This window comes from Mauremys mutica, chromosome 2 (assembly GCF_020497125.1).
Source record: "Mauremys mutica isolate MM-2020 ecotype Southern chromosome 2, ASM2049712v1, whole genome shotgun sequence".
NCBI classification, from domain to species: domain Eukaryota; kingdom Metazoa; phylum Chordata; order Testudines; family Geoemydidae; genus Mauremys; species Mauremys mutica.
Window position 1 is genome coordinate 258,837,228 of NC_059073.1, and position 23,345 is coordinate 258,860,572.

The window sequence follows — 23,345 nt, forward strand, 5'->3', positions numbered from 1 at the left end:
GAGAGCCTCTACATCCATGGTGGCCAGGATGGTGTTTTCTGGAAGGTCACCAATGCATTGTAGTTTCCTCAGGAAATCAGTGGTGTCACGGAGATAGCTGGGAGTGCTGGTAGCATAGGGTCTGAGTAGAGAGTCTACATATCCAGACAATCCTTCAGTGAGAGTTCCAATGCCCGAGATGATGGGGCGTCCAGGATTTCCGGGTTTGTGGATCTTGGGTAGTAGATAGAATAACCCTGGTCGGGGCTCTAAGGGTATGTTGATTAGTTCTGGTGTTAGTGTAGGGAGTGTCCTGAGTAGATGGTGCAGTTTCTTAGTGTATTCCTCAGTGGGATCTGAGGGAAGTAGCTTGTAAAATTTAGTATTGGAGAGTTGTCTGGCGGCCTCCTTTTGGTAGTCAGACCTGTTCATGATGACAACAGCACCTCCTTTATCAGCCTCTTTGATTATAATGTCAGGATGGTTTCTGAGGCTGTGGATGGCATTGCGTTCTGCACGACTTAGGTTGTGAGGCAAGCGATGTTGTTTTTCCACAATTTCTGCCTGTGCACGTCGGCGGAAGCATTCAATGTATAGGTCCAGACTGTCATTTCGACCCTCAGGAGGAGTCCATGTGGAGTTCTTCTTCTTGTGCTGTTGGTGGGAGGGTAACTGTGTATCCGTGCGCTGTTCAGTGTTGTCCTGAAAGAATTCTTTGAGTCGGAGACGGCGAAAGTAGGCTTCCAGATCACCGCAGAACTGTATCATGTTGGTGGGGGTGGCAGGGCAGAAAGAGAGTCCCCGAGATAGGACAGACGTTTCTTCTGGGCTGAGTGTGTGGTTGGATAGATTGACGATATTGCTGGGTGGGTTAGGGGTACCACGGTTGTGGCCCCATGTGGTAGGTAGGAGTTTAGACAGCTTACAGTCCTTTTTCCTTTGTAGAGAGGTGAAGTGAGTAATGTAGATCTCCTGTCTTATTTTAGTGAAGTCCGTTTGTATGGAAGTTTGGTTATTGATGAGAGTCTCCAGGTTGGAGAGCTCTTTTTTGATGTTTTCCTGTTTGCTGTATAGGATGCTGATCAGGTGATTCCTCAGTTTCTTTGATAGAGTATGGCATAATCTCTCACTGTGGTCTGTGTAGTATGTAGATAGTAGTGGATTTTTTACCTTTAGTCCATTAGGTATGATGTCCATCCGTTTGCATTTGGAAAGGAAGATGATATCTGTCTGTATTTGTGCAAGTTTCTTCATGAGGTTGATGGATTTCCACTCCATACGGCTAAATGCAGTGCCTTGCATGGTGTCAAGTATCAGAGGGGTAGCCGTGTTAGTCTGGTTCTGTAGAAGCATTCTGCATCTGAAGAAGTGGGTATTCACCCACGAAAGCTCATGCTGCAAAACGTCTGTTAGTCTATAAGGTGCCACAGGATTCTTTGCTGCTTCTACAGAACCAGACTAACACGGCTACCCCTCTGATAGGTTATATGGTAAGAAGCCCTGTAACCATCACCAATGGAACCAATTAAATGCCTGGTATAGGAGAGCATGGGTAACAGGCAGGTAGCACCTCTCCCCTGAGTTAAAGTTTCATAAAAATTGCAGCCTGCAGCTTAATTCCATGCATATGTTCTCATTTTGCCACTGTGTCTGCATCAGCTATCTTTGTCTCTCTTTTCTGGTATTCTGAAAAATTAATACCAAATACTCAATGTGAAAAAGGCACATGCAAATATTTTAAACTCTCAGAGTTTAAAAGATCCTTTTTATTCTATACCAAGGATTTATTTCAAACATATCTCCAGGGGAAAGGCTACTGCTTAAAGTAGTACTAATGTCCCTTGCTTTGTGTTACTGAGCAGTTTTTGCTGGTAGTAGTCACAAGAATAGCTCCCTTTCTTTTGAATATCTCGACAAATCCAACCAAGAATTCCAACACCCTGGCATTCATAGATTAAAGTAATCATTGCCACACAATGTGTGAACACTATTTACTGTAATGAATACATGCCAACTTTCACTGTTTCAGAGAGTCATTCTCTACTTTTTGTTTTTTTAAGTAAAGAAAAACAAAATCTAATTTTACTACTTTGTCCCTCCCCAAAGTTCACATAAACCCAATGTATTTCAATTAAGTTTAAAAGCAGGGCCCCTATTTTTTTCTCCCTAACAATCCACATTTATAAGTTAAAATGTTGGTGGGAATGGTGTTGTGAGCACCCATTTCTTAGTTTTTTCAGAGTAAAACTGGGAAAAAACCAAACAGCTACTACCAGATCATATAGTCTTCTCGTTTCCAGAAAAAAACAACAACTACAAAATTATTTTACTCTTAAAAATTAAAACACTATGAATTTAGGTTTAATTTAAAAACCTGGCATCAAACCAGTGCACCTATATGAAAAATGTGGCCATGGAGAGCTTTAGAATGTAAAAAGCTACATCCCAACATTTGTCCTACCAAGAAAATAAAACTGGTAGGAATCTTTGGCAACTGTGAAATATGATCTAAAAGAGAAAATTGTCCAGAAACTGTAAAGCTATTTCCTTTGTTTAAGAAATACTCTGAAGTGGTAACTATATGTTTTCCAGATAATCCTTTGCAACAGTTGGTATAATCATTGGCCAAAAGTCTCAACAATATTTTTAATTGAAAGCTATGCTATGATGTTCCTCACCAACATGCAATACTGATAATATATTTTTATCACTTCCTCAAACTTAAATTATATGAGGCCAAATCGCAGGTCATGCACCTCCACTGCAACCAGGAACAGAAGGTGGATTTTATTTTTTGAGTTTCTACACTGGATTCTCAAACTTCCATGATTCAGAGCCCCCCTATCAGCACCAACAAAAGTTATTTAGGCAAGTAGCCCACACCCTTCAGTCTACACCAATACGCAGAGGAATGATCTGTTCACCTTTTCTCAACGTCAAGAGAGGAAGTGTCAGAGTGGAAAAGAGATTGACTGAGCTGCAAACTAAAGGAGTAAATTTTGTTGGACTTGTAGGTTTAGGCTTTGATGGTACTTAAGCAATGAATTAATGCTACTCTGGTGTTCAGGATCTCACTCAAAGCATCCAGTTGTACGTATGTCTATTATATGAGTCACTGCCTAAAAACCACTAAATCTAGTGAGGTTCCTGTAAGTGTACCCCAACAATTACAAATACAACATTCTGAAAGGTTTCAGAGTAGCAGCTGTGTTAGTCTGTATCAGTAAAAAGAACAGGAGTACTTGTAGCACCTTAGAAACTAACAAATGTATTTGAGCATAAGCTTTCGTGCGCTAAAACCCACTTCATCGGATGCATGCAATGGAAAATATAGTAGGAAGATATACAGTGATGAGCTGCCAAAATATTAACAACAGGTTCCCTCCTCCTCACCTCATGAGGGGGTCGTGCCCCCCCGGGAGGGGGTCATGCCCCATCCAACCCCCCATGTTCCTTGACATACACCCCCCATGTTCCTTGACCCATCCCCCCCTTCCCTGTCCCCTGACTGCCCCTTGCCGCCCCATCCAACCCCTGCTCCTTCCTGACTCCCCCCAGGACCCTTGCCCCCATTCAATCCCCCTGTTCCCTGCCCTCTGACCGCCCTGACCCCTACCACCTCCCCACAACCCACCGAACACCCCCTCCCTGCCCCCTTACCACACTGCCTGGGGCCGGGACCGGGTCCACTCCGCCGGGACCATAACCGACGCCGCGGGGTCCAACTCCCCAAGCCGGGCTGGGCAGGAGCCGCTCAGCCGGCACCCCGGAGCCCGACTCCCCAGGCCGGGACGGGACGGGCCAATGCCGCTCAGCCGGCACCGCGGGGCCCGACTCCCCGGGCCGGGCCAGGCCAGGCCGGGCCAGAGCCGCTCGGCCGGCACCGCGGGGCCCGACTCCCCGGGCCGGCACCGCAGGGCCCGACTCCCCAGGCCGGGCCGGGCCAGGCCGGGCCGGAGCCGCTCGGCCGGCACCGCGGGGCCCGACTCCCCGGGCCGGGCCGGGCCGGACCAGGCCAGAGCCGCTCGGCTGGCACCGTGGGGCCCGACTCCCCGGGCCGGGCCGGAGCTGCTCGGCCGGCACCGCGGGGCCCGACTCCCCGGGCCAGGCCGGAGCTGCTCGGCCGGCACCGCGGGGCCCGACTCCCCGGGCCAGGCCGGAGCTGCTCGGCCGGCACCGCGGGGCCCGACTCCCCGGGCCGGGATCGGGGCCGGAGCTGCTCGGCCGGCACCGCGGGGCCCGACTCCCCGGGCCAGGCCGGAGCTGCTCGGCCGGCACCGCGGGGCCCGACTCCCCGGGCCGGGATCGGGGCCGGAGCCGCTCGGCCGGCACCGGGATTGGAGCCGCGGGGCCCGACTGCCCGGGCCGGCACTGGGGCCGGAGCTGCTCGGCCAGCACCGGGGCCGGAGCCGCAGGGCCCAACTCCCCGGGCCGGCACCGGGGCCGGAGCCATGGGGCCCGACTCCCCGGGCCAGCACCGGGGCCGGAGCCGCTCGTCTGGCACCGGGATTGGAGCCGCGGGGCCCGACTCCCTGGGCTGGGTCGGAGCCGTTCGGCCAGCACCGGGACCGGTGCCATGGGTCGGAGCCGCTCGGCCGGGGCCAGCCCGAGCCGGGGGTGCTTGGCCGGGACCGGGCTGGGGCACTCGGCCAGGGCCAGGGGGATCCACTCAGGTGGAGCCGGACTGGGCCATGTGCGCCGTTCCTCCCGCCCGGCTTACCTGCCTGCTCCTTGTTTCAGGCTTCCCGCGAACATTTGATTCACGAGAAGCAGGGGAGGGGGAGGAGAAGGAGGGCGGAGCATTCAGGGGAGAGGGGGAGGTGAGCTGGGGCTGGAGACCGGGTGGACAGCTGCCCGAGCCTTTGTTAAATTTAAAAGCTTTTTAGAACCGGTTGTCCTGGAACAACCGGTTCTAAAAAGGCTTCTAAATTTAACAACTGGTTCGTGCGAACCGGTGCAAACCGGCTGGAGCTCACCACTGAAGATATATATATACACACAGAGAACATGAAACAATGGGTGTTACCATACACACTATAACGAGAGTGATCTGTTAAGGTGAGCTATTACCAGCAGGAGAGAAAAAAAATTTTTAGTGGTAATCAAAATGGCCCATTTCCAGCAGTTGACAAGAAGGTGTGTAAAGCAGTAGGGGTGAAAAATAAACATGGGGAAATAGTTTTACTTTGTGTAATGACCCATCCACTCCCAGTCTTTATTCAAGCCTAATTTAATGGTGTCCAGTTTGCAAATTAATTCCAATTCAGCAGTCTCTCATTGGAGCCTTTAATTTCAAAAGGGGGAACTATACAAAAATGAGGGGGTTAGTTAGACAAAAGTTAAAAGGTACAGTGACTAAAGTGAAATCCCTGCAAGTTGCGTGGGCCCTTTTTAAAGACACCATAATAGAGGCCCAACTTCAATGTATACCCCAAATTAAGAAAAACAGTAAAAGAACTAAAAAAGAGCCACCGTGGCTTAACAACCATGTAAAAGAAGCAGTGAGAGATAAAAAGACTTCCTTTAAAAAGTGGAAGTCAAATCCCAGTGAGGCAAATAGAAAGGAGCACAAACACTGCCAACTTAAGTGCAAGAGTGTAATAAGAAAAGCCAAAGAGGAGTTTGAAGAACGGCTAGCCATAAACTCCAAAGGTAATAACAAAATGTTTTTTAAGTACATCAGAAGCAGGAAGCCTGCTAAACAACCAGTGGGGCCCCTTGACGATGAAAATACAAAAGGAGCGCTTAAAGATGATAAAGTCATTGCGGAGAAACTAAATGGATTCTTTGCTTCAGTCTTCACAGCTGAGGATGTTAGGGAGATTCCCAGACCTGAGCTGGCTTTTGTAGGTGACAAATCTGAGGAACTGTCACAGATTGAAGTGTCACTAGAGGAGGTTTTGGAATTAATTGATAAACTCAACATTAACAAGTCACCGGGACCAGATGGCATTCACCCAAGAGTTCTGAAAGAACTCAAATGTGAAGTTGCGGAACTATTAACCAAGGTTTGTAACCTGTCCTTTAAATCGGCTTCGGTACCCAATGACTGGAAGTTAGCTAATGTAACGCCAATATTTAAAAAGGGCTCTAGGGGTGATCCTGGCAATTACAGACCGGTAAGTCTAACGTCGGTACCGGGCAAATTAGTTGAAACAATAGTAAAGAATAAAATTGTCAGACACATAGAAAAACATAAACTCTTGAGCAATAGTCAACATGGTTTCTGTAAAGGGAAATCGTGTCTTACTAATCTATTAGAGTTCTTTGAAGGGGTCAACAAACATGTGGACAAGGGGGATCCAGTGGACATAGTGTACTTAGATTTCCAGAAAGCCTTTGACAAGGTCCCTCACCAAAGGCTCTTACGTAAATTAAGCTGTCATGGGATAAAAGGAAAGGTCCTTTCATGGATTGAGAACTGGTTAAAGGACAGGGAACAAAGGGTAGGAATTAATGGTAAATTCTCAGAATGGAGAGGGGTAACTAGTGGTGTTCCCCAAGGGTCAGTCCTAGGACCAATCCTATTCAATTTATTCATAAATGATCTGGAGAAAGGGGTAAACAGTGAGGTGGCAAAGTTTGCAGATGACACTAAACTACTCAAGATAGTTAAGACCAAAGCAGATTGTGAAGAACTTCAAAAAGATCTCACAAAACTAAGTGATTGGGCAACAAAATGGCAAATGAAATTTAATGTGGATAAATGTAAAGTAATGCACATTGGAAAAAATAACCCCAACTATACATACAACATGATGGGGGCTAATTTAGCTACAACGAGTCAGGAAAAAGATCTTGGAGTTATCATGGATAGTTCTCTGAAGATGTCCACACAGTGTGCAGAGGCGGTCAAAAAAGCAAACAGGATGTTAGGAATCATTAAAAAGGGGATAGAGAATAAGACTGAGAATATATTATTGCCCTTATATAAATCCATGGTACGCCCACATCTCGAATACTGTGTACAGATGTGGTCTCCTCACCTCAAAAAAGATATTCTAGCACTAGAAAAGGTTCAGAAAAGAGCAACTAAAATGATTAGGGGTTTAGAGAGGGTCCCATATGAGGAAAGATTAAAGAGGCTAGGACTCTTCAGTTTGGAAAAGAGGAGACTAAGGGGGGACATGATAGAGGTATATAAAATCATGAGTGATGTTGAGAAAGTGGATAAGGAAAAGTTATTTACTTATTCCCATAATACAAGAACTAGGGGTCACCAAATGAAATTAATAGGCAGCAGGTTTAAAACAAATAAAAGGAAGTTCTTCTTCACGCAGCGCACAGTCAACTTGTGGAACTCCTTACCTGAGGAGGTTGTGAAGGCTAGGACTATAACAATGTTTAAAAGGGGACTGGATAAATTCATGGTGGCTAAGTCCATAAATGGCTATTAGCCAGGATGGGTAAGAATGGTGTCCCTAGCCTCTGTTCGTCAGAGGATGGAGATGGATGGCAGGAGAGAGATCACTTGATCATTGCCTGTTAGGTTCACTCCCTCAGGGGCACCTGGCATTGGCCACTGTCGGTAGACAGATACTGGGCTAGATGGACCTTTGGTCTGACCCGGTACGGCCTTTCTTATGTTATGTTCTTATGAGTCTGTTTTTGAAGCTTTTTTGTTGTAATATTGCGACTTTTAGGTCTGTAATCAAGTGACCAGGGAGACTGAAGTGTTCTCCAACTTGTTTTTGAATAATTCTTGACATCTGATTTGTGTCCATTTATTCTTTTTCATAGAGACTATCCGGTTTGGCCAATGTACATGGCAGAGGAGCATTGCTGGCACATGATGGCATATATCACATTGGTAGATGTGCAGATGAACGAGCCTCTGATAGTGTGGCTGATGTGATTAGGTCCTATGATGGTGTCCCCTGAATAGATATGTAGAGAGAGTTGGCAACAGGCTTTGTTGCAAGGGTAGGTTCCTGGATTAGTGTTTTTGTTGTGTGGTATGTGGTTGCTGGTGAGTATTTGTTTCAGGTTTGGGGGCTGTCTGTAAGCAAGGACTGGCCTGTCTGTGAGAGTGATGGATCGTCCTTCAGGATAGGTTGTAGATCCTTGATGATGCGCTGGAGAGGTTTTAGTTGGGGGCTGAAGGTGACGGCTAGTGGTGTTCTGTTACTTTCTTTGTTGGGCCTGTCCTGTAGTAGGTAACTTCTGGGTACTCTTCTGGCTCTGTCAATCTGTTTCTTCACTTCATCAAGTGGGCATTGTAGTTGTAAGAACGCTTGATAAATCTTGCAGGTGTTTGTCTCTGTCTGAGGGGTTGGAGCAAATGCGATTGTATCGTAGAGCTTGGCTGTAGACAATGGATCGTGTGGTGTGGTCTGGATGAAAGCTGGAGGCACGTAGGTAAGTATAATGGTCAGTAGGTTTCTGGTATAGGGTGGTGTTTATGTGACCATCGCTTATTAGCACTGTAGTGTCCAGGAAATGGATCTCTTGTGTGGACTGGTCCAGGCTGAGGTTGATGGTGGGATGGAAATTGTTGAAATCATGATGGAATTCCTCAAGGGCTTTTTTTCCATGGGTCCAGATGATGAAGATGTCATCAATGTAGCGCAAGTAGAGCAGGGGCATTAGGGGACGAGAGCTGAGGAAGCGTTGTTCTAAGTCAGCCATAAAAATGTTGGCATACTGTGGGGCCATGCGGGTACCCATACCAATATGACATTAATTATCAGTAGCTCTGCCAAGATTGTTATCTATCTGGATCTTCATGGCAAGAGTGTTTCCAGGGACGTAACAAGTAAATAGCTCTGCATATTTATTACCACAATGAGACATCACCCTAATGCTGTCATTTTCCATTATACTTCATCCATTTTGAAAACTCAAGGGGACTCAAAGGTGGAATATTTTCCTTCATGCATAACAGAACACAGAGTTTATCATATCATTCAACATTCCTGAGAAAACTTCTTATGAGACAAAATATCAGCACTGGAGTACAGAGCACCACAGTGGAATTGTCAACAACCATATCAATATAGCAATAAGGATTTTACAAATGTGACAAAGATGAATTTAAAAGACACTTTGAAAAAACAAAACAAAAAATAGGAATTGAAGTGGTCTAGAATTTTCAATGCCCATACCATCAAGTGGCAATACCACTAGCAGAATATACCATCAGACATCATACAGGAACTACAGATGTTCCAGTTTCTTCCACTTATCAATGTTTGATTCATTCAACTAAATGGATCTGAAATTACAACAAAATTTCCTCCATTTTTATTGCTCTTCTACCTAAGTATTTTAGAAAACACAACTAAGGTGAATCTTGAGCAGTCTCTTAGCCCTTACTTCCCACAGTTACACCTGATAAGAAACATTAAGCTTCTACTGAGTATCAGCACAGGAAGAGATACTGCAAGCAACCGAGTTCTTACTATTACTGAAATTCCTGCTCAAATTGTCCTAATATTCTCTCTCAATATCCACATAATGCTAAGAATTTTCACTCTTTTTCCTGTGATTACAGCTCCTGGGAGACTCTGTTTCCCGACACACACTTACTTACCTGAAAAAAAAACAAAAAAAAAACTATCTACACCAGAGGTTTTCAAACAATGACCCTCCCCTTTCCCCAGGGGAGCTAGAGGACCATTCGGGAAAGCAAACACACCTCCACCCTCTGACTCACCTTAGTGGGCCACCCAGCCTGTGGGTCAGTGTTAACATCTGCCGAGCCACACCGATTTCCATTCCCAGCAGCCTCTGCACCCAGCACTGGCTCCTCCCCCAGAGACCACCGCACACGCCTTCCCCCACCCTGAAAACCCGGGGGGGGGAGCAGATATTGGCCCTGCCCTACCAGTGCAGCCTGATTGCAAGGTAGAAGCTGCCCGCTGCTGAGGAAACATTTGCTGTGCCATTGGTATCTGTGTATCTGAAACTACAGGTGCAGGTAATTTAATTAAAGTTGTGCTATGGTCTCGGTTAGGTTTATGAATAGGCTACCAAGCATACTTTTGCATGTATCTATTTTGGTCTCAATTGGGGGTGGGCACAACCAAAAATTGCAACTCAAGGGGGGTGGGGAGACTCAAAAAGTTTGAAAACCACTGATCTACACTCTCTGATGACCAAATATTATTTGAATGTTGAAAACTGTGGGTGTTTATTCAACCCAAAACACCAAAACTGACAGAAAACACAACTGACCAATTTACAAGACAGCCAGACTCTAAATGGGTATTGCTGAAGTAAAGCCTTAGATATTGTGCAATTTGCAGACCTTCATAAAAATACAATTAATCTGCATAATGTTACTTATTTGCCACAGGGCTGTTCTAAATTATGCCAGCTTCTAATGGAACGCTGGGGCAATTACATCAAGTGGGAAACTGCTGGAATGCAGCAGCTCCTATCATAACGCCTACACTGGGGGAAACTGGTAGGAGTGGTGTAGGGCTGGCTACACTGGCTCTACAGAAGCTGGAGATTCTTCCATGCAGAGGAGACTCTCAACTGCCCATTTGGGGCAGCTTTCCAGACCCTTTGCCCCACTAAAGTGGGGTTTGGAACATGATCCTGAATTGGGACCACAATCTTCCTAAAAGTTCCAAGTGTCATTGAGAAGCTGGAGTATTATTCCTGTTTTTCTATTTCTTCTACAACTTTGAAGCGGATGGCGATTGCAGAAAATATTTTGAACTCCACAATATGCCTTAAGGATCATGTCTTCTTCAGCAAGTAGTGTGCTGAACACTCATATGTCAGAAATTTGGAACAATTGTGCCTAAGATGTTTTCATCTTTTCCATTTTATTTCTATTGTTTGAGCAAATGGCAAAGGCCTCTTTTGTCATACTTTTCTCTTCACTGCTGAATGCCATCAGCAGCAAGTTGGACATATACTCCGTTTTCAAATTAAGATTTTATAGAATTAAATAGGAATACATTTTTCCCAGCATGGACGCTTGTAGATATCAGGTTATTTTTAACATTTGAACAAACAGTTTAATATTACTGTCAACAATTATTAAGTTCTTCCCTAATTTTCTCCTCTTTCTTCAGTTACAGTGGTAGCCCTGGACCTACAAGTTTAAGTCTGTTTCCAGGAACATAGGAAGAGCTTCAGTCAGTTCCTTTGAACCGTTCATTTTGTGGCATATGGAAGACTATGTTGTTAGCATAAAGAAAGGTTAGCAACTTGGTAAGAAAATGTAAATCTTTGTCTTTCAGATGAGGTGTGGAGGAGGGAGGTGATTGTTGTTTTCTGCATACTCACCAATTGATTTCAGGGCCACCCAAAGGGGGGAGGGTGCAAGTGGGGCAATTTACCCCAGGCCACACAGGGGCCCCGCGAGCCCTGGCCGAGAATCCCTTCCCTGGCTAGAGGCGCCTTTTTAATTTTTACTCACCCAGCAGCAGTCCAGGTCTTCGGCGGCGGGTCCTTCAGTGCTACTGAAGATGCGGAGCGAGTGATGGACCCGCCGCTGCCAAAGACTCGGAGCACCGCGCGGTGAGTACAAGCGCCGCAGCGGGTGATGCCTTTTTTTATGTCCTCTCCCCCGCTTTGCCCCAGGCATCCTGAATCCTCTGGGCGACCCTGATTGATTTTTGCCATTTGGGGATGGCTGTGACTAACAAAGCTTACTCCAAAATAAAGCTGATGATCAAAAGCTGCTAGAAGGCCTACTACAGGAAATCACATCATATCATCAGCTATTTTTCAATTATGACAAACAACTCTCATTTGCAGGATCAAACTCAATAGTCTGTGAATTCAATATTGAAAAATAAGCTTTATCTAGAACTATATTAGGAGATATAATGGCCACTTCCGAGAATTTTCCTGACTATAGGAAATCAAGCCCTCTGTAGTTTCACATTCAATCCACCATGTACAAAATCCAATGACAGTGGAGTACCTGCACTAGTCACACCTCTCTCTCCAGTTACCAGTTAGTCCCATCCACTCCCCACCCCATGTAAGCATCTAGATAGTTCTATAACTTTATATTGCCTCCCAACAGACATTACAAGAACCTTAATAGTCTCAAAGAGTCCTGTGGCACCTTATAGACTAACAGAAGTTTTGGAGCATGAGCTTTCGTGGGTGAATACCCACTTCGTCTTGCATCCGACGAAGTGGGTATTCACCCACGAAAGCTCATGCTCCAAAACTTCTGTTAGTCTATAAGGTGCCACAGGACTCTTTGCTGCTTTTACAGATCCAGACTAACACGGCTACCCCTCTGATACTTAATAGTCTCATCTCTTCTCTTTAACTTTGGCTCCTAATGTTTCTAATACCAAAATCTTTCAAATATATGTTCGTATAAATACTTCAAAGAAACATACGTTTAAAACCAAGGTAAAAATTTAGAACACCCAATGTATTAGTGTTTTTTCTCCCTAGCATAAATAGCCCATACCAAGACTGATGACAGTGAATTTTAATTCCACCGGAAGTTATATAATCAGTCCATATGGTAGCTGTCATGAATAAAAACATTAATTAAGTTGTACCGTGTGGAGATGAGTAGATGTTTTTAGATGCTGACCATCTTAGAAGGATGTATCTGGTCAGTAAGGTTGGATGCCTTTCGCAGGACGGTATAACTGGTCTGCATAGGTTACAGCTGTTTGTTTTGTTAATTTTTACAAAATCTAAGACATGTTTTGTTGGCTGAATTTGTCAAGCAGGAAGCCTGTTTTCATCACCAGGGTATAGCTCATGCTAAAAAAAATGCATGTTTCATTTTCTACAAGACAAAAATGCTTTGCATTAAAAAGTATCATATTTTGGTCAGGTGAAACTGTCTGATAAATTTCTTTCTATCAAATTAGGTAATGCAAACCTAAGTTACAAAACAAAAACTGACCCAAGGAAAAAATAAAAGCAACCCTTGGAGATTCATTTTTTAATTCTACACAAATGAATATTTATAAGAACAAGTCACCTTATCATGATCATAGATGATTCAGTGATTTAACAAGCTTAAGAACTATTATGTACAACCAGCTGCTGCCAAAATGTTATTTACTTTCTAGCCCCAACTATTTGGTTATTTACAGTTGTGTGGAATCAGCACTGTGTTTCTTCAGAAAAAGGTAAGATGGGTTGTCTTCCCATGATTGCTATATATACACAATAGGCAATTTTATAATACTTTTCATTTATAGATCTTAAAACACTCCACAGAGAAAAGTGTCATTAGCCACATTTCACCGATTAGGCACAGAGATGTTGAGTGACTTGCCTGAAGTCACACAGCGCACCAAAGGCAGAACAAAATTATAACCCAGATCTGACAATCATGTGCCCCATACATTAGACAGAAAAAAAAAGTCTTATATGTATGAGAGTTTGTACAGGAATGTGAATTAGGTGAACTGAAAACTTAAATATTATTATTATATGTATTATGGTAGCACCTAAAGGCCCCAACGGGGATCAAAGCACCATTGTTCCAAGCACTGTACAAACAAACAGTCTTGGTCTACCCTTAAAAATTTAGATCAACTTAGCTATATTGCTCAGGGCTCTGAAAAATTCACATCCGAGAATCATAGCGCGCTGACCTCCATTGACCTAACTATCACCGTTCAAAAAGGTGGGTCACTTACACTGTGGGTCACTTACTACCGAGGAAAAAACCCTTCCATCAACGTAGGAAGTGTCTATACTTTGGCACTACAGCAGCATAGCTATAAAAACTGTGTGCCACTGAAACACCCATTGTGTAGACATGTCCACAGTACGGAACAAAGAGCTTACAAATTAAGGCTCTGACTACAGTACAGCCTATGTCAGCAAAACTTATATCATTCAGGGGAGTGAATATTCCACCCCCGAGTGATACAAGTTACACCGACATAAGTGGTCACGTGCATAGCTTCTCTCGCCAACATAGCTTATGCTGCTCTCAGAGGTGTTTTTTTATGCCTATGGAAGAGAGCTCTCCCATCGGCATAGAAAGTCTTCATCAGACACACTGCAGCATTGCAACTATATCAGTACAGCTGCTGCAGCACTGTACATATAGACATAGCCTAAATAAATAAGACAGACAAAGGATGGAAGAAAAGAAGTGGTAGTATCCCCATTTTACTGATGGGTGAACTGAGGTAAAGAGCTTACATGACTTGCCCATGATCACATAGGAAATCTGTGGCAGAAAAGACAATTGAACCCAAATTTCAAATCCCGTCCAGCTCCTTACCCACAACACAGTTCTTCCTTTCATACTAATAGCACATCTAAGCATGGTAAAGGCAAAGTTCTCCTCACAGCTGTTAAGGATTTTTGCAATAGAGTTGCTCCTTCAGTAGACAACATATAAAAGGAATTTCAGGTACATAATGCAAGAGGTACATAGCCTTGACATCTCTGATGGTTCTAGTACAGCAGAAATTATCCTATCAACAAGAAATGCATAAAATCAATCAGCTAGAAATTAGACAGACCACTAAAACAGATTTCTTTCTTGTCTATAAAAAATGTGAACTTTGTATGTGTACTTAGTTGTGTTTTATTCCAAAGTGTGCTGAATTAAACTATTTCATATAATCTAGTCCTCCCTGGTCTATTAATTCCCCCCATTCTGCTCCCTCTGCCCCACCAAAACAAAGCATAGTTTGAAGTCAGCACATTCACAGATCAGTATCTATTACTGTTATTTCTAACAGAAAATGAACGTGGTTTCAACAGTTCCATTTCTTGTAAGTACACCAGTGAAATGAGTAAGAAGAAAGGCAAATACCTGCACAATGGAATGGAAAATAAAGTTCAAAATACAATGTAGCAAATACATTAACTCAGGAACTAATAAAGAGGCACTGAAATTACTGAGGTTATAATGCCTTTTGACTTATCTAAACGAAAAGTTAACTATGGCTTTCACGCCTATTAAATGGTTTTAGTGTTGTTCTTCCATTAAAATGATTTGTGCATAATTCTGTACTTTTTTCTATAAATTATACTCTTAGTGATGGATGGCCTCAGTTACTTGTCTAATAATAACTGCTTTTGTCAAGCACTTCCAGTAGCCTATATAAGTAAATTTACATTCTGTTTTTCTTTTGCAGATTTTATGATCAAGCAATAGTTGACCCAACAGGGGTTTCAGTGGTCTCCTACTGATGAACACTAAAGAAGGTAAATCTCATTTAAAATATTTATATTAGTGTTACTTAACTGAGTAACTTTAACTATGTGATCAATCAGATGCAAGATTCATAAGTCAAAAGATAATAATTCAAATAAACAAACTACATTTTCAAAATACCATTTTGCATTACATCAAACTGGTGTCTCATTTTTCCCTGAAAAGTATTCAACATTTGTTCAGACCAACATTTGTTACTCCTATTAAAAATATGACTCTGCTTTATTTGGTTCAACAATAAGATATACGTATATCAATACTTTACGCAAATGCTCAAAGTAATATTCACAAACCCAGTACAAGTTTGACAAAATTTAAGAACAAAGTTTAGAAAACTTTACAATCTCGGGGTACTCACCTATACGATGTTCTTACATTATTTTTACTAATTCAGCTCTCATTTTCTGAATTATGATCTCCCATATTATACATACTAGCTCCTCCTGACTAATTTGAACAGTGATTATTAAATAATTATGTTTTTTAAAAGGGCAATAAATTCCTTTTTTAAGGATCATTATTACACACTAAATTCATTAAATCAGCTAACAGGAAGAATAGTACCTAACATGTTAATAGCACTTTTTCTCCTCACCCCCTCTGAAAGATCTCAGCACGCATTAGACTGCACAGAAGAGTATCACTTCCCCAACTGAAACGGAGGAACCTTTGGCATAGAACTACTGCACCTACCGTGCACTCACAGCACAGAGGAATTTTCTGTTGGAGAGTGGGTTATTAAATATAAATAACCAATTGGAACTACTTAGGAAGTTTTAAGTGAGCAGAATACCAGAGTTGAAATGTAGCCATGACAAGGGACATACAAAAATGTGTTCTTGCAAAAAGTACCAAAGCATCATGGGATCTGTAATGAGCACAAGTTATATGGGCTCTATTTCAGACTTCATCCAAAAGACAACACTTCCAACAGCAGAGGACCATCCAGAACCATGATGGGCCATTGACTGACTCAAAGGGAAGTGTGCCACGTACGGAATCATCAACACCACTTCCTGTAACCTTGTTTTCATCCTGCAACTACTGATGAAGCCTGTACCTGTGTAATGTAAGAGGTCTGGGTTCACAGTGCAAGGTACAATCCTGCAGGAAGAACTAGAAACTTAGGGATAGGAAAATAAATTCCTAAAATGTGATTACACACCCTCAAAGGAAAATCTTCAAGGTTTGGCAGCAGAGTAACAACATTTACTGAAAATGTTCATATTTTTACAGTACACAGGGATTTTTACATTTATTTGTAAATGATTTTATCATGGAAGAGGATAAGCATAAGCTATTTACAAATCATTGGACTGTTCTATATGGGTCCATAGTGAAGTGTTACACTGATGAAATAAGGATTTTAGGATAATACTTTTTTGACAAATATTTCATGTATTAATACTTTTGGCATGGAAATTATCACAATATCAGCATATACTTTAAAGGGACATGAAGGTCAAATTTGGTCCATGTTTGATTAAAAAAATACCCTTTTAAAAAAGCAAAGAACAAATGTTTCTAAAGCTTAAAAAATATATACTCGAATGCACCTAGCAAATGTTAGGGCACGGTACAAACAACAGGAACATTTTTTATATACCGGAATGTTCCCCTATAGTATTTGCAACCCAAACACAGAAGCACTGTACTAGTTCATTAGAACTGGAAAATGAGCTTGACCAGAATGGGACTATAGACCAAAGTGAAACTGACTAAGCTTTTTTTGAATATCAAAGCTGAGATAAATGCAGAAGGTAAGTAGATGGCAAGAACAGCGAAAAGTAAAATGAATTTTAAAAGTATTCAGCTTTAGTAAACCAAGGTGTTGTTTGAACAACAGAAATAAGGATTTTTACAAAAAAATATGATTTTTTTAATTGTTCAATTCCCCTGTAAAATTCTTACCAGAAGTGAAAATTATAGACCTGATTATAGACCAGGGGAAGGCAACCTATGGCACGGGTGCCGAAGGCGGCACGCAAGCTGATTTTCAGTGGCACTCACACTGCCTGGGTCCTGGCCACTGGTCCAGGGAACTCTGCATTTTAATTTAATTTTAAATGAAGCTTCTTAAACATTCTGGAACCTTATTTACTTTACATACAACAATAGTTTGGTTATATATTATAGACTTATAGAAAGAGACCTTCTAAAAAGGTTAAAATGTATTATTGGCACGCGAAACCTTAAATTAAAGTGAATAAATGAAGACTCAGCACACCACTTCTGAAAGGTTGCTGACCCCTGTTATAAACCTAAACATGCACTGAGCTCTGTGTGGGGAAATCTCTCTATCCTTGCAGATTCCCAGTGAAATTAATGGGGCTCAGCACTGGGGTCTAACCACACTCATTGCAGAATGGGGTTTTTATGCAGAAATTTGCTATAACAGCATATACATTAAAACAGTAAATAGGCATGGTGATCTTTATTAAAGCAAAAGATACATTGCTGTTTAGGACTGCACTGCCACACCTATGTAATACAATTAACCAACTTTCTAAAGCAATACAATTCATGTTTGTGCTCTGATAATCACCCCAACCAGCTATTTTCTCAAATTCATTTCTGCAAGAGTCGACATTTATAATACTTACGCATTGCAATATGGTTTCTTTTCATATCCTTTGTAGTTGTTCATGTTTAAAGCCATTTTGCAGACCTCACAATGGAAACATCCTTTATGCCAGTACTGTAAAGAAATTTAAATTATAGTTAATTTAAAAATTTTGAAGTTACATTAAGTATTTAAATACAATTTTAAGTCAATATTTTTGCAAATTAGGAGAGGATTTTTACCACTAGGATGTTTAATAAATATTTCTGTAAATTAAAGATTTATGCAACTGTAAACACTTCTGAAACAACTCCAAATCCCATATATTCTTTAGTAAAGTGAATGCCAAGATCACAGCAGCTTAACCTTAGTGGAATTATTTTAAGGACACCTGAAGCAGAATTTTCACATTTTGATTAGTACAACATCAATACAAATGTTTTCTAAAAATACTAAATGGATAAAACCACTAATTAGTATGGTTGTTGGTATACTAAATATAAACTACATTTAATACACAGTATAGTATTTTCATCTAACAGCCACTACTCCCTTTCCAGCGTGTGTGGGGTGTCAATCTGGAGCACCCATCACAGTCTTGATGCTTGTACAGTTATGAAATGATCAGGCTTCATGATAACTAATATTAAACAGGAATAATATCAAAGGAAAGATCATCTCTCTTGCCCTGGTGTCAGTCACAGCAGAATAGCTGCATGATATGCTGTTGAAGCATCTCAAAGCTGCGTCAACCTTGGAAGAAATCTGCTATAGCTCATAGGGGTTTCACCTTTGAATATAACTTCCTTTAGGGAAAGAGAGAAGAAAAGGACTCTATTATCTATTCTCTAAAACATTGTCCTGTTATAGGCATTAGATTAAGGGTTGTTGTCTGAAACAGTCATAAAACCCTGTTGTGCTTGACGGGTGAATGGGCATTTGAATCTTGATCTCAATTCTGGGCTCCCTAGCATGTATTCATACCAATGCGTCAGCATAGGCAGTGCTATGACATATTAATTACTATCTGCCTATTTCCTCGCGATTAGAAGAGAGGAGCAGATTCCAGCGCAGTGACAGGCAGAGGTGCGGTACTTTATTTGCAACCTGCAGGTATTTTACACTCTCCCTGGTGCTTTTTTTTTTTTTAAGCCACATCAGTTAGATCCCTGCAGCAACAGCCGAGCTCACAGGAAGAAAGAGATACTCTTGCACCGCTTCTCCAAGGCGACTGCCCCCTCCCCCTAGTGACTAAACATTAACCCTTCTAAACAGCTCCCCCGCACACACACCCCTGCATGGACGCCTGCTTTAGGAGGCGGTTTGCTGTTTTTCACTCATTTCAGACGACGTACTTATTCCAGCAGGCAAAATGGTGATACTTGAGGGGGAAGGGAGCACATCCCAGTGACACCCTCATGGTCACCATCCTCAGCCCCAAGCTCACCCATCTATCACCTCCTCCCTTGTCCCTATTCCCCCCCCCCCGACGCCTTTCCTCCCCCCGTGCCCCGTCCCCTCGGCGGGGCGCCCAGCACCTTATCCAGGCAGTTGACTTTTTCCGTGGGATAGACGACTTTGCCACAGCGGGCGCACTGGGGGTTCATTTTTCAGGCTCCTCGCGAGCGGCGGCGGCTCTGCAACTGGCCCCGGCGGTGGAAGCAGCTCCCGGGAGGCGCTGTGGCATCCCCGCCCCGCGCGGGCGAGAGGGCAGCCGAGCCGGGCGTCCTCAGCTCAGGGGCGGCGGGCGGGCGAGAAGGTCATCGGCGGAGGCGCTGCTCCAGCTGACTGCAGCGCGGCAGCATGTGCGAGTGGGAGGGAGGGGAGCCCGTGTCCCCCGCCCGCTGCCTGCCTCCACCCGCCTCCTCCGCTCGGTGCCTGCGCTCTGGGCTCCCCGCGCCGACGGGCTGGGTGATTCACGCTGCTCACAGCCCCCGGCGCCCTTCGCCGCGCAGGAACAAGCCAAACCCACCAACGCGCCGCAGAGAGCCAGCCCCGGCGGCGGAGCTCAGCCGCGGCGCCCCCGCGCGGCGTGGGCAGCGGGGCGCCGCCTGCCTGAGGCAACCTGCTGGGCGGCCGGGGAGACAGCGGGTGACAGAGACACTCCGCTGTCAACACGGTGGTCAAAGATCCTCAACTCCGGCTGGGAAATGATCGCTGGGCTGGGCCTCTGGCCCTCGCACGCGCCTCAGGCGCACCTGCCTCCGCCCCGGGGAAAGGCTGAACGCGCGGCTGCTTGTCGGCATTTCATGGTAATACCCAGGGTTGCCAAGCCTCCCGGATTGTCCTGGAGTCTCCAGGAATTAAATGTGTCATCCGATGAAACCTCCAGGAATCCGGCCCGCCAGAATTGGCACCCCGAGTCATACTTTGTATTTCCATAACCCTATTTATGGGGCAGCTCAGGGCATTTTACAAACTAAGGCCCAGAGCCTTAAGTCAAAGCCCCACCAATGGTGCCTTGAGTCTGTGTGGGTGAAGCTGCAGGATCGGGGCACTAATTGTACTGTGTCCATCTCCAGTGTATCTAACCATTTGGCTGGGGTTAGGCAGAGGACAGAAATTCCCTTTGGCAAAAGATTTTGAAATTGGGAAATATGGCTTTGTTTTGAATTGGAACAAAACTCAAACTTTTGAAAATTCTCCACAAAGGAAAATGTTGGGGAGGATGGAATAATTTTGGATCAGTTCACGCACGGTGGTGTGATTGCAACTTTATTTTATATTATAATAATATAGTACAAAAAAGGGAAACAAAGTCATTTCAAAATGAAAAAAAATAAAGTTTCCTTCCCAAAAATGTGGAAATGGGATATTTTGGCACTGTCAGAACTTTTGGTTTTTCTCTAAAATGAAATTTTGGCAAAATTGACACAATTTTGTGAAGCATTTTGATAGAACTGCATTTACTGACAGAAAGTGGTCCTGTCAAAGTTTTTCCAACCAACTTTACGCATGACAAAACTATGTCAAGCTGTAGCAGAATCAACACATAGACTTGGGTTTCCTCTTCCCTTGAGCCAGGAATTTCACTTCACTATCTTATACCTCCTACCCTTTCTGGTTGACTTTGCTGGGCCTTCTCAGGCTGAATAGTACTTATGCAGACCACTAGTCCCATCAAATACTCACATATGTAAGTACTACTCAGCCAGAGTGAGACTGGCAGAATCAGATTCTCTGAGAGAAGGCTTTAGTAATTTATTTTACTCCAATCATTATTAGTGCTTGGGGAATGTTATGGCAAAAGTCTTGCACTTTTGTCTTGAACACAGTCCTCTTTAACAAATTGATATGCAAACCATCCCAATGAGAGCACTTTATCCATTGACATGCAACCATTTCAGGGGTGAAATACTACAACTCTTCAACAGTACACAGCAACACTCCACCACTTTGTGACAAGAAGTGAAGATGAAGTATATTTACAGTGGAATTTTATTAGGTAGAATAAAATCTAAACTAGAACTTGGCTATAACCCCTGGTTGAGCAGCCCAATTCTTATAAAAAGGAACATGGGATCTTTAATAAAAAAAATTTACATTCACCCCCCATCAATTGTTTTCAAGCATGAGAAGTACTGCCAAACAAATTAAGTAAAATTCAGTTTAGAACAGTATACAATAGATACTTACCAATTATGAGGTCACAAATATCATAAGCCACAAGTGGTAATGATATTGGGTTTCTATCTCCTCTAGCTGTAAATACTTTAAACCCAGTAAAGTAATAAATGTGCAGATGGTGTTTCTGCAGAGAAAAAAAAAAAGAGTTGTAGAAAATTGTGTAGATGAATACCATCTATTCTAACTTTCTTGGTGCAATAGAAGATGGTAAACTATAGCCCAACTAGTGCACCAGTCCTGAAATCTGATAAGGTAATGACGATACTGCCAATCCCAAAAGTAGGTAATGATACTGCCAATCCCAAAAGTTCAAGAATCAAAATTTCTTTTAATTGAAATGTTTTACAAATTCTCATCTATAAACGGGTAAATTATAATTACTTCTCCTAAAGTAGAGGCATGAGGCCTGCACAGATACATTAACAGCAGTCAGTGGAACAGCTAGGGCTATTAGCCAGGATGGGCAGGAATGGTGTCCCTAGCCTCTGTTTGCCAGAACCTGGGAATGAGTAACAGGAGGTGGATCACTTGATGGATTACATGTTCTGTTCATTCCCTCTGGGGCACCTGGCACTGGCCACTGTTGGAAGACAGGATACTGGGCCAAATGGACTTTGGTCTGACCCAGTAGAGCCATTCTTATGTTTTTATGTCTTCTGGCTTGCAATTCAGTGCATGTTCACTTAGGTGACACGGCATTGCATTGAGAAAGGTCCCCTGCAAAAATCATGAAGGCAGGAGTTCCTACAGCCCAGGTCTTACTTGCAGTAAGTTTGCAAAAATCGGCAACAGTGTAGACTTTTCTTCCTGCACTGAGTCCCATAGAACGCAATGGGTCCGTGTTTGGGCATAAGGACCTGCCCTTGTAGATCACACTTGAGGATGGGGCCCTATGTTTGGTACCTGGAACATGGCTGCTTTTCTGCTGGGGCAGGCAGCAGTTCTCTCAAGTTAAGGTCCTTACTGACTTTTTTCAGGGCTTGGAAAAATGATTTTTTCATTCATTCTTGCAGATTTTAATCATGGTTTCTGAAAGTGAGCTGAACGTGGTTTGTCCTGACTTACATGTGCAATTAAACTGTTCTGCACTACTTTAGCTGCACTCACTGTCATCCTTGGATAATTTTCCTACTGTAGAAAGCCTATAAAGGTGGTGGTCTACAAAATATCAGTAGATTAAATACTCAAGAGATTCTAGTCTAAAAGATTATTGTAAAAACTGACATTGAATTTATTGGTAACGATACTGGGTTTCTATCTCATCTTTCACTGATCTTCAGATCAAATATGCTCCTTTTACAAGTAAAGTTTGGGACTACTTGCAGAGTAAGGTACTACACTCAATGTAAGGAGAGCAGAATCAGCCTGTTAGGCTTGGATATTGACTAAAGTACATAACAAGTATTTTATAATGTGTGGAAAGGAAGGATAGTCTTGCAGCCAGATTAAGGCCCTGGACAGGGAATATGAGGTGGAGCCCTTAGGTATTACTATAATACTGATAACTAATTTTGGAAAAGACTGCCGAAAGCTGTGGCTATACTTAACTATGTGGAGAGGAAAAAAAATGAAACGCACGTCAGCGGGCACAGGAAGAGCCAGTCAGTTTTCCTCCCCCTCTGTCTGAGTTTACTTTGAACCACATAAAAAAGAAACTCCACAGAGTTACATTTCCAATAGAAACAATACAACTTTGACATGATTCTGCTTAAGGCTGTCTGGGGTGCTGTTATGGAAATGTGCATTTAAGTTGTCCCCTGGGAAAGCATCCACCCTTAGTATAGATCATATACTAGAGTCAGAGGAAATATGTTTCCAACTTTGGTTCTAGACAAGCTAAGCCTAGAGGCTCTATGTTTTCATAGGTAAACAGCAACAAAAATAACATGGTGTAGAAACCATTATTTTCTGTAATATAATTCCAACAGTATGAATCTATAGAAAAATCTTGATAAATGGTTTTATAGATCGGTAACATTGCTTTCTATTTAACTCTTGAGCTAGAGCAAGAGCAAGAAAATTCTAAAAGTGGTCAGCCAATCACCA

The 23,345-nt window shown here is 43.1% G+C and overlaps 1 protein-coding gene across 1 annotated transcript in view; it reads right to left on the minus strand.

Moving 5' to 3' along the window:
- Positions 1–19,445, minus strand: part of LOC123364039 (LIM zinc-binding domain-containing Nebulette) — a 400,792-nt gene extending 381,347 nt beyond the window's left edge. The window contains exons 1-2 of the mRNA XM_045005756.1: positions 19,211–19,445; positions 17,713–17,807 (exon numbers count right to left, since the gene is read on the minus strand). Of these exons, the coding sequence (XP_044861691.1) occupies positions 17,713–17,807; positions 19,211–19,279 (164 nt within the window). The 5' untranslated portion in view covers positions 19,280–19,445. The remainder of the gene's footprint in view (positions 1–17,712; positions 17,808–19,210) is intronic.
- Positions 19,446–23,345: the final 3,900 nt, after the last annotated feature.